Source organism: Cucurbita maxima, unplaced genomic scaffold, assembly GCF_002738345.1.
Source record: "Cucurbita maxima cultivar Rimu unplaced genomic scaffold, Cmax_1.0 Cma_Scf00013, whole genome shotgun sequence".
Taxonomy (NCBI): domain Eukaryota; kingdom Viridiplantae; phylum Streptophyta; class Magnoliopsida; order Cucurbitales; family Cucurbitaceae; genus Cucurbita; species Cucurbita maxima.
Genome location: NW_019272029.1, coordinates 439564 through 455266, shown reverse-complemented (window position 1 = coordinate 455266; position 15703 = coordinate 439564). Strand labels below are relative to the sequence as shown.

The 15703-nt window shown below is 36.7% G+C and overlaps 1 protein-coding gene across 2 annotated transcripts; it reads right to left on the bottom strand.

The window, feature by feature from the left end:
- Window positions 1-239: 239 nt before the first annotated feature.
- LOC111488131 (CLIP-associated protein-like) lies at window positions 240-14267 on the bottom strand. Of its 2 annotated transcripts, none has more exons than XM_023135786.1 (21): window positions 13553-14267; window positions 12157-12312; window positions 11994-12056; window positions 11679-11747; window positions 11324-11489; window positions 10097-10258; window positions 9100-9197; window positions 8483-8557; window positions 8332-8400; window positions 6272-6357; window positions 6076-6193; window positions 5600-5698; window positions 5163-5514; window positions 3218-5019; window positions 2953-3057; window positions 1883-1987; window positions 1660-1734; window positions 1506-1574; window positions 1201-1269; window positions 846-947; window positions 240-703 (listed from the first exon to the last, which is right to left on the bottom strand). In XM_023135786.1, the coding sequence occupies exons 1-21, from the start codon at window positions 13883-13885 to the stop codon at window positions 551-553; spliced, it is 4326 nt and encodes a 1441-aa protein (XP_022991554.1). In that variant the 5' UTR covers window positions 13886-14267; the 3' UTR covers window positions 240-550. The 2 variants fall into 2 exon arrangements, with proteins under 2 accessions (XP_022991554.1, XP_022991555.1); XM_023135787.1 differs by having other exon boundaries at window positions 3218-4938.
- Window positions 14268-15703: the final 1436 nt, after the last annotated feature.

The window sequence follows — 15703 nt, the reverse complement described above, 5'->3', positions numbered from 1 at the left end:
TTGTATGTCTAATAATTTTTTGACTTTTTGACAAAATTCAAAATTTTTAAAAAATAATTGAACAATTAGGCTATTTAATATTTCAAATATGTAAAATTAATTAATTAAATTCTTTAATAATCCATGCATGATAATATAAGTTGTGTCTACCAATATAATCATACCAATATGATCATAACGGAATAAACTGACGATAATATATACAAATAATTTATAGGAGGAAAATGAATTAAATAAAATTGAGCCCCTCAACCATCCAATAACATATAAATAATATTCTAGAACTGTAAGATACAAAATTGGGCACAATAATTTGAATTCGATAATGGGTCTCAAAACACTCTGGACTCCAAACCAAGCTGGCATCTAAGAAAAGGAAATGACTTGAAAAAGAATATATAATGGGTGGAAAAATAAATAGGCCAATGGACAGAAAGCCTCCACAATGTATGCACACAATATACAGAATTACACCAAGGAATGGAATATACGAACTAACACTTCTTCACATCAGAAATTACATTGCATGCAAGCTAAGCAAGCATTGTTGCTAAGTGTCAATGGCGGTTCCTGTCCTAGCTTGCGAAATTCGATTGGCGTAAATTGTAACCAAACGTAGTTGAGTGCTGTTGAGTCCCTCCAAGTGTGGCAAAAATTGTTTCCCCAGCATTATGTAGATGTCAACAAGACAGAAGACAACAGTCTGCAGCAAATTGGCAGTGAATAGGCTATGTGAGATATGGGTGGATGCCTTTTGTTATTTTATTTTACTTTATAGGCAGGCAGGGCAAGGGGAGTATCATTCCTGTCGATGAATAAAAGAACGAAAAACAGACGGCCATTACCTTTCTCACATCAGCACTCTGGTGTCCAAATGCTTCGAATAGAGCAGGCAAAAAAGTGGGCAACTGTGTCATCAACTCTTCTTGGGAGAGCCGACCGACAAGCTGAAGAACCAAGTAGCAGAAAGTAAGAATCCAAAACCAATAAATAACAGTAACTGCTGTGCAACAGTGCTCTGAAGTACAAATGACAATAGTTCACTGGATGAAAATTTGGAGAGGGAAATGGAGGCAGTTTTGAACCTCAAAACTACTATCTTATTTGTGTGTGTGTGTGTGCGCGGGGGCGGGGGCGGGGGCGGGGGCGGGGAATTTGCGTGTAACAAGAGTTTGTAACAAGGTTACTAAAGGAATAAACCTTTGTCAAGCAATTGATGCATGTAACAAGAGTTTTCTCATCCTCAGTAACCAACAGAGGAGTAATAACCTGCAAAATAAAGTACATGGCGCATGTTATACTAAATCTTAAGAGCTGAGTGAAAAAAAATAAAAAAATAAAATAAACAGAATAATCATTTAAAAAACAAAATCTACATCTCTAGGGCTATTGTTTTCTCTTTCCCGATACATTATATTATCAATGAAATTGTGAAGTATTTGAAAATGAAGAACTATCCACGGGTAATATCCATGAAGAGAAAAATAGAATGCAAAGATACATACACTTAAGCATCTGAATGGATCATACTGAGATAACACAACAGTCAGGCAATGCTCTGCATCATTTGATACCTGAATAAGGGGTGCAAGGAAGAGGAAGCAATTTTAGACGGGTAAAAACAGGCAAAAGAAGTTCCAGAATGCTAAGAAAAGTTACTTTGGGAATAATGTCCTTGGTAACATGAAGCAGTTTCTCAAGAACGATCTCAACAGAATCTTCCATAGAGTCCCTCTGGAATTACAATTGAAGGATAAAAATGAGAATACACTGAAGGAGGAAAAAAAACATCCACAAAGTACTACGGAAATGTTGAATAGTTAGGTTCACTAGCACAAATGCAAAATCCCATAAAGCATCAGAAGAATAATGTTCAACTTACCTGATTCTTAATCATTTCAGTTATCAATGAAAGAGCAAGCTCACGTACTGAGGAATCAGAATTATCAAACACTTCCAGTATCACTGTCAAAATTTGATTGAAGTACTGCAAATGGAAAAACAAACTATGAGACGAAAATCGATCTATAGCAAAACATCGCAAATAACATGATCAACCAGACAACTTAGGAAACAGAACAGAGAAGCTAACAGAATGGCATCACTTGGTCCCTTGTTAGATTCTTTGTTTCTCTTTGGGCCTGTGCTTCTAAGCTCTTTTGTACTTTTTGCTTTGTCTTATTTATCTTGGCTGGAGTCCATTCTTTTAATTTAACTCCTTTTCGTGGGCTTTTCCTTTTTTGTATGCTTGCGTATTCTTTCATTTTTTTTCCTCAATGGAAGTCAAGTATTTTCATTAAAAAAAAAAATAAATCTATGTATTCAGTTTCCGGAAGCAAAGCAAAACCATCTACCAAGTTTCGGGTCATTGCATTTCAAGGCTGGAACCTGGGAAGAAATTTTGGCAGTGGCATAATGGGCTTCTATATAAACTATGATTGATTTAGTTTTTTCAATTGATGGGAAACAAAGGAAAAAATATCTTCATCAAAAGAAAAGAACACAGCCTAGAGGCCTTAGAGATGATGGATCCTTCCTTAAACCCCATTCACAGGGCATTAAAAAGGGCCTCCAATTTCCTTTGTTTCCTTTGCTACATATGATAAGTTTAAAAAATAACAAATTTGTTAGAAGAGTTAATGAAAAAGCTAAGCCACATTTGCTCTTACAGAAGAACGCACATCTAGGTGTTAGGACTTCACTTCTGAGTGAGGCGCCCTAGTTGGGCCTAAATAATGAATTCGGCAACACAGTTCAGGGGATGACCCTCAATGTTCATGAACCTCAGCTAAATTCCCCCATCAAAAAGCTGATATTCACTCGCCCCCCCCCCCCCCCCCCCCCCCCNAAAAAAAAAAAAAAAGAAAAGAAAGTTATTAAATAAATATATAAAAAGGCATTAAGTTCTTGAAGAGAAAATATGAACTATCAATAGATCTAGTTGGACCATACCTTGGACCAAATGGACGGATCATTACTTATGGAAGTTTCAATTAACTGCTGAAGCGCACTGCATTTGCTTGCAGAAGGGCTTTCATCACTATTGCCAGTACTGATCTGCAGAAAGAGGACAACATATATCATTTACCCATCATCCTGATCATTTCACATAACATCTAATGCAAGGATATAAAATTCTTAAAGCTAAAGTGAAATAAAATAACTAATGGATAAAAACATTAATTTGTAAAAGCAAATCCATTCGTAGAGCAGTCACCAGGTGAAGAATTTGAGGAATGCTAGGGCCTGTATCCGCCACCATGGAGTTAACAGTTTTAGTTTTGTGTTGATGAGATTCAAGTTCTAGTGAAGCCTCGTCATTGTATGCAACATTTTCAGCAATTCTTAAGTGGTTGCCGTCAATCTCACCATTAACCAAATGCAGGGAAGACAAATCATCAAAATTAACGCTATTAGCATCATTTTCCACCAGACTTGTCCGTGAGCCAAGGTTCGGATCAGTGGAATTTTCCAAATAATGCACATCTTTGGTTTTCACATCAATAACATCATTGCTTGAACCAGAATCAAAATTGTGGTACAAATTCTCACAAACTTCGTCAGAAGTAGCCTGACCAATGCTCCTCGTTACCAGGGTTGATTCCTGGTTCATATTCCACTTCATACCACTCTTGTCATCAAGAGAACCAGCTGAATATCTACCAAAAAATTGACTCTTTTTGGACATGCTAACATACCCTTCCTCAGAGGATGTTCCAACCACATCAGATGGGTCATACAAGGACTTGGGTCGTTGACGTTCCTTCTTGTTCTGTAAGAAGTTCATCAAGTCCACCTCAATGCGAGGTGTATGTTGTTTAAGGGCTCGCCTCAAGGAATTTTGTTCTTCAACTGATAGGCTAAGAATATAATTCAAGACAGCTGCTGGTTCGAAGTGTGAATAAACAGATATGATGCATGTAATGGCTGATTCCTTCAACTTGGTGTTTTTATCATAAACCAATGGTGTCAATTTAGCAAGCCATAACTTTAGGATGCCATTATTACTAAAGCCCTCAGAATTTACTACATGCTTGTTAAAAGAATTTATAGCAAACTCAATAACAGCCAGCTTTGCCTTTGGTGACCGCTGTTCATCCAAAGAACGGAGTAAAGCAGGTAAGAGAGAATCGGTACTATAAGTTTTACTAACAATTTCCAAAGTTGTCGAGCAGGGTTGCCTAACTAACTCCTTTGGGTCAATTAACCGAGAGAAAACATGGGGTAAGATCCTTTCCATATAGCTCTCAAATGGCTTTCGGCAGGTTGGAATTATATCAGCCAATGTTGAAAGTGCTGCCTGTGCAACTTTATGGTGTGGGTCATCCAAGTGCTGGAAAAACAACTTCATTACCTTCTCAAAATTTTGAAGCACTTCCTGTATTCCTTTTGAACCCTGCTGCAGCAGAGACTGAAGATAATTAAAGGTGCCAACCCTAGTACACCAGTCAGAAGATGGGTTAAGTCCCTCACTAAGAGCATCACTGAGAGATGCTGGACTGCCAACGTAACTTGACATTTCTCCAAGTGGTAGCTGGCTATCATCAAAACTCCTACGCCTGGTTGCAGACATTCGCCCACCTGCATTCTTTCTCAACAGCGGTCTCTGGAAGTTGGGAATATAACTATTATGAGAATCCTTGTAATTCCCATCCCTATAAGATGCATCCAAGTAATGCTTCTCAATTTGTGGAGTAATATACCGCTTAGCCTCTCTAATATCATTATTCTCTTCCACGAAACCCCTTTCATGGTGTCGGTCAACAACCCGCTTTACTGAGTACGATGAAAAAGTAGACAAAGGTTCGTTAGCCACATTGCTGCGATGTGACAATTTACCAGAACATTTGGAAGCTTGAATTTGACTGATGATATCAGATAAGCCCAATCCACCTTGACGGCTCCTAATTTTATTCGTATTTGATGCAGTTAGATCAGCTGCAGAAGAGTTACTGAAATGATTAGATGCGGGCAGAGCTTGAGGAAAAGGTGGATCACGAGATGATGGAGGGTCAACTCCTGCACTAGGGGAAGTAAGAGAAAAATTTAGCCGCTCACGCATCAAATTTAGCTAGATGTTTCAAAACAGATAAGAGCAAGAATAAACCCAAGAGCTCAAGGGTGATTACAAAAACTAAATAACAGTAAATTTCATTGGGTACCTAGATCCAAACTTGATGATCGAAGATTTGGGTTGTGTTTCTCAGATAAATCCAAGCCTCTGAGCATGCTTTCAATTGCACTGACCTTCTGTTTGCTTGAATGCAACACACTCTCCAAACTACGGTCAGGACCATCACCAGAAGTCTTTGACTGAGACAGAATTCCAGAAGAGAGCGATGTCCCAGATGATAAACTTGAACTTCTATCCATAGCAACAATAGCAGAAGTTCCATATCCAGGTAAGCTTGAACCAGTAGATGGTTGAGAGTTGAGTGACATCATTGTACCTCTATCACGAAGAGATGGAGAAGCATGTCGCCTATGTATACCCCCATCCTCTTCATTAATTAACTGGAAGAAAGCTTGGAATTTAGACAATGTACATTCAGTAATGGAATGGATATCAAAACCTCTTTCAAATGAAAGTAGACCATACCCTTTGTATCACAAGGTCAAATGAGGAAAATAATCGTCTGGAACGCTCTGGCCAAGTTTTTGCAAACATCCTGTATAATACTCGTGCAGTGGATCGAACCTATCAAGTAAATATACTACAAGTGAGGTGGTGATAAGAGTGAGATGAAATGGAATGTCATACCAACATAACTTCAGATATGTAATCATGTAATGGCAGTTAAAATTTCTAATGTTTCAATATTTTAAATTGAGCATAATTATAGAATTAAAGGAAAATAACAAAGAAGGGTCTAAGGATAAGGAGTGACTATACCAATTTAAGTAATTAAGAAATTCAGACAACTGGCAGAGGCTATTATTTAATCTTTCTTTTTTTAGGAAAAATGAAACACTACAAAAAAATTGACCATCATTTAAAAAGAACATACTTCAAAAGGCAAAAATAAATTCTCTATACAAAGTAATGAAATTTAAATTCTTTTATTTAATAATTACCTCACTCATTGCATCAGCAACACAGCACCTGATTAGATCCTCAAATAAATCAGCAGATCGCTGAATCTCAGGTGCATCAGGCCAGTGCTCAAGAATGAGAAGTGCATATTCACAACATCTATGACACAATAGACATAAAGAAATCAGGAGAATAAAATTACTGTATTGAGTTTCTGAAAAGTGAAGAAATTCTCACCGAGCACGTAGTACAGCATTTCGATCACTTTTTGCACTATCAGCTATGCGAGGAAGCACACGTGCAACTTTACAGTTACGCAGCATCTAGATGAAAAAGAAAATAAACCTACTTTAACCTTAGTTGATGGGGTTTCATAAAGACAGGAACATACCCATGTACATAGCTGGTTTGTGATAATTTACTAATTTTTCCCCAATTATACAACCTATAGAACAGTGGATCAAACTGATTATTCTTTTCCTAATAAGGACAACATACAAGTATCAAACACCATATCTCAAACCAGGAATGAAAAATCTAATACAATTGGTGACAACCAAAAGACATACCCTACTCCCAAAACATAAAGCCCATGAAAAGAAGTTGAGCTACACAAAGGAGTTCCAGTCAAGTAAAATAAGACAATGAGAACAATCACAAAAAGGCCTTGTCAAGAAAGTCCAAAGAGAAGTGCAGAATCTAACAAGGAACCAAACATCATTGGAAGACATCTCCCGACCCCTGAATATTCTACTATTTCTCTCACTCCAATGAGCTCACAAAATAGCAAACACCCAGCCTTCCACAAAGAAGAAGCCCTTTCTCGTGGAAAGGCAAACAGAGAAGGAGATCCTCGAAAGTCTCAGCAACCCTAAAAGCTGGAAAACAAAAACCAAACACCTCAAAGAATCAACTTCAAACAGCACTGGCATAATCACAGATCCATAGTATATGATAAACATACTCTACCACCCCTTGGCAAATAATACAACAGAGCAACCCGACCAACAAAGTTCCTCTTGTCAAGATTCAAACCAAGGTGTTACCTATTCTATGCAAACCTTGCCACACAATGAACTCAACCTTCTTGAAAATCTTCATCTTCCACACTGAGGGGGGGGNGGGGGGGGGGAAAGAACTACTCAACAAGGAATCAAACACCAAAAGAAAGAGTGGTAGGGAAAGCCTGTGAACGAACAGCCAAACTGCAAAGACAAACATCTCTCCTTTCAGGGCTATACTGCAAATACAGAATTCCAATGAAGAAGAGGCAAGTTCTCATAATGAGAGAATTGTAGCTACCGAGCAATTCCTCAAGGAGGACAACTAATATAACTGGAGACCAATGGAGTAGAGGAATCTATCCTCTTACCACTTGTCCACCCAAAAGTAAGTATCTCCCGTTCACAAATGGGGAAAAGAAAGGAAGTAAGGAAGTTCAGAAATATCTTTCTACGAGTTTCTAGAAGTGCCTTTAACCCCACTAACAGTCCATTCAAAAGAGTGAGAACCATACTTGCTCATAGTAAACTTGTGCCATAAGACATCAAAAAATCATGATGGAATTGCCAAAGCCATTTAACCAAACGAGCCTGGTTCCTCGCCCTTACATTGCCTATCCTAGACGCTACTTTCACCTTACAAATTTAGAACCTTTCACCAAGTAATCCCTCCAAACGAAAATCCCTCGTTCAACTTCTTACTGATATTGCTAATTGTACTGGGGACTTTAAACAAGGACAAGAAATAAGTTGAAATGCCCTTCAAAACCAACTAGATAAGAAAAAACTCTTCCTAGATATGAACCTCTTTCGAGTCTTACCGACGATGAAATACAAGAAGCATACGGGAGGGAGGAAGCTATCATTAGGAACCCAACCTTTTATTTATTAATTATTATTATTAATTTGTCAGCGAAACTATGTTACTGGGAAAACTATATTATCATGTATAGCTCATCAATAAATAATTTTATTTAAAGTTTTCCTCTTCTCCCAATGTGCAGACAAGTCCATGTATTTCAAGTACTTCAATAAATTCATTATGAACCCTCCAAGTCAATTGTCAATGGAAATTGCTAATTGAGTGCAATGTGTTAGTTAGGTATATATATGTGTGTTTGTATATATATATATGTATGTATATAATAAAGAACCAGTTTGTCGAGAAAAATGAAAGAATAAAAGCGCTTGCAAAAACGGCAACCTAGGGAAAGAAGCCAAGACAACAATAAAATTCTAACAAGACGAAAGAATACAGGAGTAAAAGAGTAATAGTTAATAAAGAAATAACAATACCGTTTTTATGCAATTATCAGCGGATTCTGCAATTACAAGTACAGTAATAACAACCAGCTTGAAAAGGACCTGAATAGAAACAAAGCAGACAACAAAAACAAATTAGGATTCCCAGCATGATAACAACAGTTTTACAAGATCTTTCACTTACTGGAATAAACATTTCAGCGCAGGCTTCAAAATCTCCCAAAAGTTCCTTGGACAAAAAGCATAACAAATGGCAAGCCTGAAATACGAAGTAGAATTGAGAGAAAGAAAAGCCACCGTTTTTAAGGGAAACGAAAATTTCACTATATATGAAATAGTACAAAAAGAGGGAAGGAACCTCAAACCCAATAATGGAATAACAAAAAATTCATCCATTTGAACAGAAGTATTGTAAGACTATTCTCAGAAAAGGGTGTTTGCATTTACACCAGTAAAAAGCCAAAAAGAGATCCGTGCTTAAGGAGCCACAAGGAAAACTCACTAAAAACCCAGGAAATTACTAAACTTGTAATCTTCACCAGATAACGTTTCCTATTCAACACACTAAAAATGATATATTTATATAAAAAACAAATAGTTTCCCAACAACTATCAAAGCATAAAAGAAAAAAATTAATACCACTTTGAATACACTAAATGTTAGTGTAACGACAATAGATGATAAACCACATAAATCTTACACAAGAGATCTAGCAGCGTCGGCACAAAAATTGAAATTTGGGTCATAATAAAACAAAACAAAAAAAAGATAAAAGTGCATTAAAGATCAATGGTTCAGACCTGTTTCACTATGCTAGATCTTCTATCAGATAATTGAGTACTGAGAGGTCCAACCATTTGTTTCAACAATCCCTTAAAACTTGGATAGTCAGCAGCTCCTATAAAAAAAAAAATTAGAAAACATAAAATAAACATCATTTCAGAACACAAATGCATTGAGAACTCAGTCTCCGTTCCATCAAGCCTTCCCAAATGCCATAGATGGATAAAGAAAGAGTTCAGCCCATGAAATAAGCTCAGGTAGCAGCAACAGTAGAACGATTATGGCAATATTAATAATACATTGAATGTAAAGGTTTCCTCAAATCACTAGGCTAACTTCACGCCTCCAATTAGACTTGGGAGTAATACCACTTCAAACATTTCATTTATCTTCCAATAGTGCTGAAAGCTTTTTGGAACAACTATACTAATATAAAATTATCGTTAATAATTCTAACTAGGGCTCTTTCTAAGAATTAAACTATACAAGAAAACCAACTTGGACTAGATTTTTGTTTCCTTTCCTTTCCTTTCCTTTCCTTTCCTTTCAGGAAAAGAAATACCTTGTCACTATATGTTTATCAATATCAACATTTTCTTTATTTTTATCACTATTTACGTAAATTTTAGAATTTCTATCCACCAAGAAACTAACTGCTCGATATGACTATACCATTCCAAGGATGAAATACAAGTCTCAGTGCAAGTCTTATCCGGAACAAGAAGATTGATAAAGCATCCTTTAAAACTGTAAACATCCTTTAGGAGAAGATTGATAAAGCATTTTATCACAAATTTTCCAACCTAACAAATTAAACTTAATTGTGACTACTGTGTTAATGAACATATGACATACTTGAATAATTTCATAAATGAAGAAAAACTGCTATGTTATTGCAAAAGTAGATTTGTAACTTCCAAAATCACAGTTATGTCAACCTAACAAATTCAATTCATCCAAACTACTATATCCATTAACATGTGACCTAATCCTACAGCGAGAGAAAAGTCAAACCTCCAGAAACAAGGCCCTCTACTCTCTGCATGGCTGCTATGCGAATAGACCAATCTTTATCCGGAACAAGGATAGAAGCTATCTTCTCAATTTCTCTTATTAGCTCCTTCTCCGAATATACTTTTACAGGGTCTACCTGCTTTTCAGTTACGTCACTTTCACCTGCACATGGCAGCAGTAACATCCTAAGTGAAGTTAATTAAAAAAAATACCATAATCCAAGATTCTGGTTAGAAGGACCTGATTTCATCCATGATCTAAATTCCACTCAAAATATCTATCTTTTATTGACACACTAGATAACCATTTCACAATGAAGTACACAATTAAAAATGTTGAAATCTGATCATTCAAATGTTCCTTCTACATACTGTTTTTTAATGAGAAACCAAGGAGAAATTTCAAAATGTTCCTTCTACTGTGGAAAAGAGTGTAGTAATAACCTCTTAAATTGAAGTAGATAACAGATTACCAAATAAAAATATTCAAACCGAATGTCATAGCCAGCATGACAGAATAATGTGAAGTATAGTGGTGTAGTTAAGACAGATGATCTTTATTGCCTCTTAACACATAAAATTGATATTCTTTTTTTATTTATTGAAAAAACATACTTTCATAGAGCGAATGAAAGGATATACAAAGGGCAATAGTTCAGAGGGAAAAGAAAAAAACTAAAAGAAAGGACGCGAACAATTAAGAAAGATACAAAGACGATGAGGCCAGAGGCCAAAGGCCAGACGCCAGAAGAAACCATTAAACCTAGTTGTAGGCGAAAACCACCCCCCAAACCTCTCCTCACCCATAACATTCCTCCTATTCCTCACCAAATATTCCACAAAATAGCTAAAAAGAAATTCATCCACAATAGTTCTCCCTTATTCCTAAATGGAGGATGAAGCAAGACCACCTCCACCATCAAGTGACAGGAACTAATAAGGGCAAAGAAGATAATGAAAGAAGCCAAAAATGCATACTAAATCAAGAAACAAAGTTGCATCTCCAAAATCTTGTGATCCAAACTCTTTGACGCGTCTTTATATAAAACACACCACTCTTTTGAAAGAATTTGTTATACCTTTATGAGATAGGATTCATAAAGAGCTTGTTATATATATATATATATATATATTTGTAAGAAACGGAGCTAGACTATTCAAATCGAAAGAAAATGTTCCCATATCATTTGTTTTTACTAGAAAATTGAAATATAAACTAAAAACTGACCTCCAAAAAGAGATACCTCTCTGTTAGAACTTTTAGCCTTTGGACTACTTTTCTTAGAGTTAATATTTACTGGCTTCATGTCTCCAACTGCAAAATTCCCTGTAAGTCCTTCTGAGGACCGAACTTGAGGCGTAATTTTTTCTAGACGGGCATTAATATCTTTCACCTATAGATAGATGATTATAAAAAATGATTATAGTAACGTCCATTTCCATAAATTGCTCTACTACTTTAACTGAAATAGAATAATTCTTTCAGCTTCCAGCATTTCGTAATGAAAAAAGGACTAAAAGCATCCTTATTACAAAAAGAGACAGGTGGGAAGAAGAGATAATGCTCGAATAAAAAACACTACCATATAGGTAGGAAGGTGATGGCGCTGAAGCTCGTCACGCAACTGTGGTCCAGCCTGTGTATACATCTCCTGAAGAAAATAAATTTGAAGTCAAATCACTGAATTCAACAATAGATATAGCAACTGTCAAATGACACTATCCATGACATTAAAATAAGCTTAAACCAGAATATTTCATCAATGGTTTCTAAATACCTTGCATGGAAAAGTTTAAGATTTTCAAAATACACATGCTAATATAATGATGGAATGTTGTGAAGTTATAAGCATTTCTAACAAAATACCCGTTGTTGCAATAGGTTCAATATTGCTAACCTCAATACAGACTATAGCTGCTTCCCTAACTCCGGGATTTGGATCATTCAACATCTGCAAAATCTGTAGAAAAAAACTTTTAGAAGTTCACTTACCAAATTTAAAATAATTTCATATAGAGGAAAAGGTTTTTTTTTCTGTTTCTGGAAATTCAATTTTATACCGAAGGTAGTACAGCCCGCTGAAGTGTAAGCTCAGTTGATGCAAATAAACCAATGGCTGATGTAACAGTTCTTGCGAACTCTTCTCGTATTCTCCAGCTCTTATGTGACCACGCATAAGAGCCAGCTCTTTCAACAATGATTGTTGGCGAAGAAATCTGCAGGTAGCGACAGTTATTAGGTTTCGTGTGCGCGTTTTTTTTTTTTTTTTTTCCCTTTCTGCAGGATCATATGAAGAAGACAAGAATTCACAAGCGGCAATGGCTCCTTCACATAATTCAGAATGTTAAGAGGGGGCATCCAACTTCCATCCCCACATAAAAAAGGAAAAAAAAAAACGTTCACTAAGATAATGGCCACCTGAAACTATTGGGTTGCCGTCAGAAAGGTACGTCAAAGTTAGTATTCTATGGTCATATGACCATGTTTGCAACCTACTGCTGAACAATAAGGAAAGGCAGAGATTGATACAGGTTATTCAAACTTCGAAGACTTTGTCGACAACCAATATCATAAAGTTCATAAGACATAGTCGGCAATCAGAATCAATGGGAAAGATATTGTTCAATGAATTTGCAGTCAAACATATTTTGTAACACTTGGGCTTTAAACATCGATGAATCTGGGTCTACTAAGTAATCGAAGGCCGAGAAAATATAAGAACTCGATACCCAACAAACAAAGACAATATCATAACCCTTCCTAGAAAATAACCATCACGACTCTCCACAATGGTATGATATTGTCCACTTTGAGCATAAGCTCTCATGGCTTTGCTTTGGGCTTCCCAAAAGGCCTCATACCAATGGAGAGTGTTGGGACTTTCATCATCCAACACCTCCCCTCGAACAAAGCACGCCTCCCCTTAATCGAGGCTTGACTCTTTTGGAGTCTTAGTCATTTTTGACTGCCTTCGTACCTTCAAGGAGGCTTGACTCCTTTTTGGAGTCCTTTGTTCGACATTTGAGGATTTGCCAATCTATTGGCACGGCTAAGTTTAGGGCATGGCTCTGATACCATGTTAGACGAACACGACTCCCCACAATGGTATGATATTGTCCACTTTGAGCATAAGCTCTCATGGCTTTGCTTTGGGCTTCCCAAAAGGCCTCATACCAATGGAGAGTGTATTCTTAGATTATAAACCCATGACCATTCCCTAAATTAACCGATGTGGGACTTTCATCATCCAACAACATGCACAAAAATATCTATGTAGTTGTGAATAAGGGAGAAAAAATATCGACCAAATGCGGAAGAAAGAAACTAAATCGAGTCAAAGTCATTAGAATTCAATCAAATTCAGGCAACTCAGAGCATTAATTCGGATTCATTGGCCACATAAACAGCAACAAATAGCTAGCATTGAATCCGCAGTAGTAAAGGCTCATCCATTACCTCCATCAGAGTGAGCAAGAGCCTCCTGGCGGCTTCTCTCACAGGCTGCTTGGCATCACCCAACCGCTCGACGACGGCAGGGACAAGGGCATTAAAATGAAGCTTGAGATGCTCGCCAGAGAGCACAGCAGCAGAAGCCAAAGCCTGGAGAGCACCCTGGGAAACCCTAAAGTTGTTATCTTTGAGAAGATCGAGGCAGCAATCAACCAAGGCCGTAGTCTCAGCAGAATTCAAGCTCTTTCTGGAAGCTTCAAGAAGTTCATAGAGGCGTTCGACACCAGCCATGCGCTCCTTGGTGTCCTTGGCGCGAGCCAGTTCCAATGCTTCCTCCATATCTGGGGTTGGTGAGCACGGATCCGACAGGCCAAGAGTCAGATCTGAACAAGAAACAGCAGAATTGAGTGCGGATTCAGAGCAAAGAGGAAGAATTGCATTTAGTAGAGAGCCTAAAGTAGGAAGTGAAGCCGCCACGCCAAGTAGCGGAGACAGAGTTCGAGCGGAAACGATGGAAGAGAAATTGAATGGGGGAATCGAATCGCCGCAAAATTAAGGAAGCGCAGACAAATTTCACCAACTGGTCAGCTTCCGCAGACGAGAGAAGTGGGGAAGAAGAAGAAGAAGAAGAAGAAGAAGAAGAACAGTGGGAGTGAAGATTTGATGGAGGAAAGTGACTGTGGAGGGTGAGAGAGTGAAGAAATCCAAATGGAAATTAAAAAATTAGCATTCCATTTGCTTCTAATTTACGATTTCAACAACCTCCGCCCCACTTTTTATTTTCCCTTTTCTTTTCTATTTTTTTTTTTTATTTTATTAGTTCTAACGGTAAAAAGATTGTTCTCACCCTCCTCAATAAACCACCACTCCCCTTTTCTCTTTTTTTTTCTCACTCCAACTCGACCCGTGATATCACCCGTCTTTCATTATGACGTGTTGAGATCTAAAAGTTGCACATTATTTGTCCATTTAACTCACACGTTCAAAATGAAATAGAAAATCCCTGTGAAAATAAAGAATGAGAGAAGAATTGATGAGAGATTTTTTCTCGGAGGTTCAGGGCCAAATCCCCATCAAATTCAATCAAATTCACTCTAATATGTATATATCATAACATTTAAATAATTTTTAGAAATTATGTTACCTACATTATTATATTAGTTATTTTACATTTTTTTTAATAAAAGTTATAATGAAAATATAAATTATTTATGAAACTAATAATTAAAAAAATATATATAGAAAACAATAATTTAAAAAAAAAAAAACAATATATTTTAAATGGATTTATTAGTTTATGTTTTTTTGGGGAAAAAAACAAAATTAGATTGTTACGAAATGATTTAGAAAGAAGTTGTGTTGGCTTCATGATTACGTTGCTTGTTTTTGTTTGGCTAAAAGGGGAAGTAATAAGCAAGAACATAGGATACTATTCCTTCCTTGATGCTTTGCCATTCTTCAAACTTTTAAATCAATGGCCAATGCAACAATGATCCAAGAAAGCAGATATAAAACACCCGAAAATTCAACAAAAACTATAACAATTCAAGCCCATCGTTAATCGATATTGTCCTATTTCGACTTTTCCTTTCCGGCTTTCCTCAAAGATTTTAAAACACTGTCAAGAAAAATGTTTTCACACCTTTATAAAGTATGTTTCCAAGTCCACTGCTAACTGATATTGTTTTTTTTTTACTTTTCCTTTCCGGCTTCCCCTCAAAGATTTTCAAGTCAACTGCTAACTGATATTGTTCTTTTTGGATTTTTTCTTTCACGCTTCCCCTCAAAGATTTTAAATCACGTCTGCAAGAGAGAGGTTTCCACACCATTGTTTCATTCTTCTCTCTAACCGACGTGGAATCTTACACAAACATAACTGGTGATCTTTATCAGATAATTCCATGGAACAAAGACTCAAAATTATTTACTACCATTCAAGTACCTGAAGGATTTCTGGATGTTAATAAGCACATGCATTTGCTTTAACAGTATGGTTACCAATTGTCCAATGTAGAATTTCTACACTACAATAACGTTCACAGAAACCATTCAATACCTTCAAAGTTCATCGTCCAGGTTTCAGTGAACGTTGAGAATCTAACACGAAAAGGTTATGGAGTTCCTTGGTTACTACAGCTGCACTCCTCAAAGCAGAAA

Bases quoted from the DNA above. Each gene is read 5' to 3' on its own strand.
- LOC111488131 (XM_023135786.1), bottom strand. From the start codon at position 13,885: ATGGAGGAAGCATTGGAACTGGCTCGCGCCAAGGACACCAAGGAGCGC. The intron at 11,748-11,993 runs GTTAGCAATATT...TATTTTCTTCAG, and splicing joins CAGCTATAGTCTGTATTGAG to GAGATGTATACACAGGCTGG. The intron at 6,194-6,271 runs GTGAGAATTTCT...ATTGTGTCATAG, and splicing joins AATGCTGTACTACGTGCTCG to ATGTTGTGAATATGCACTTC.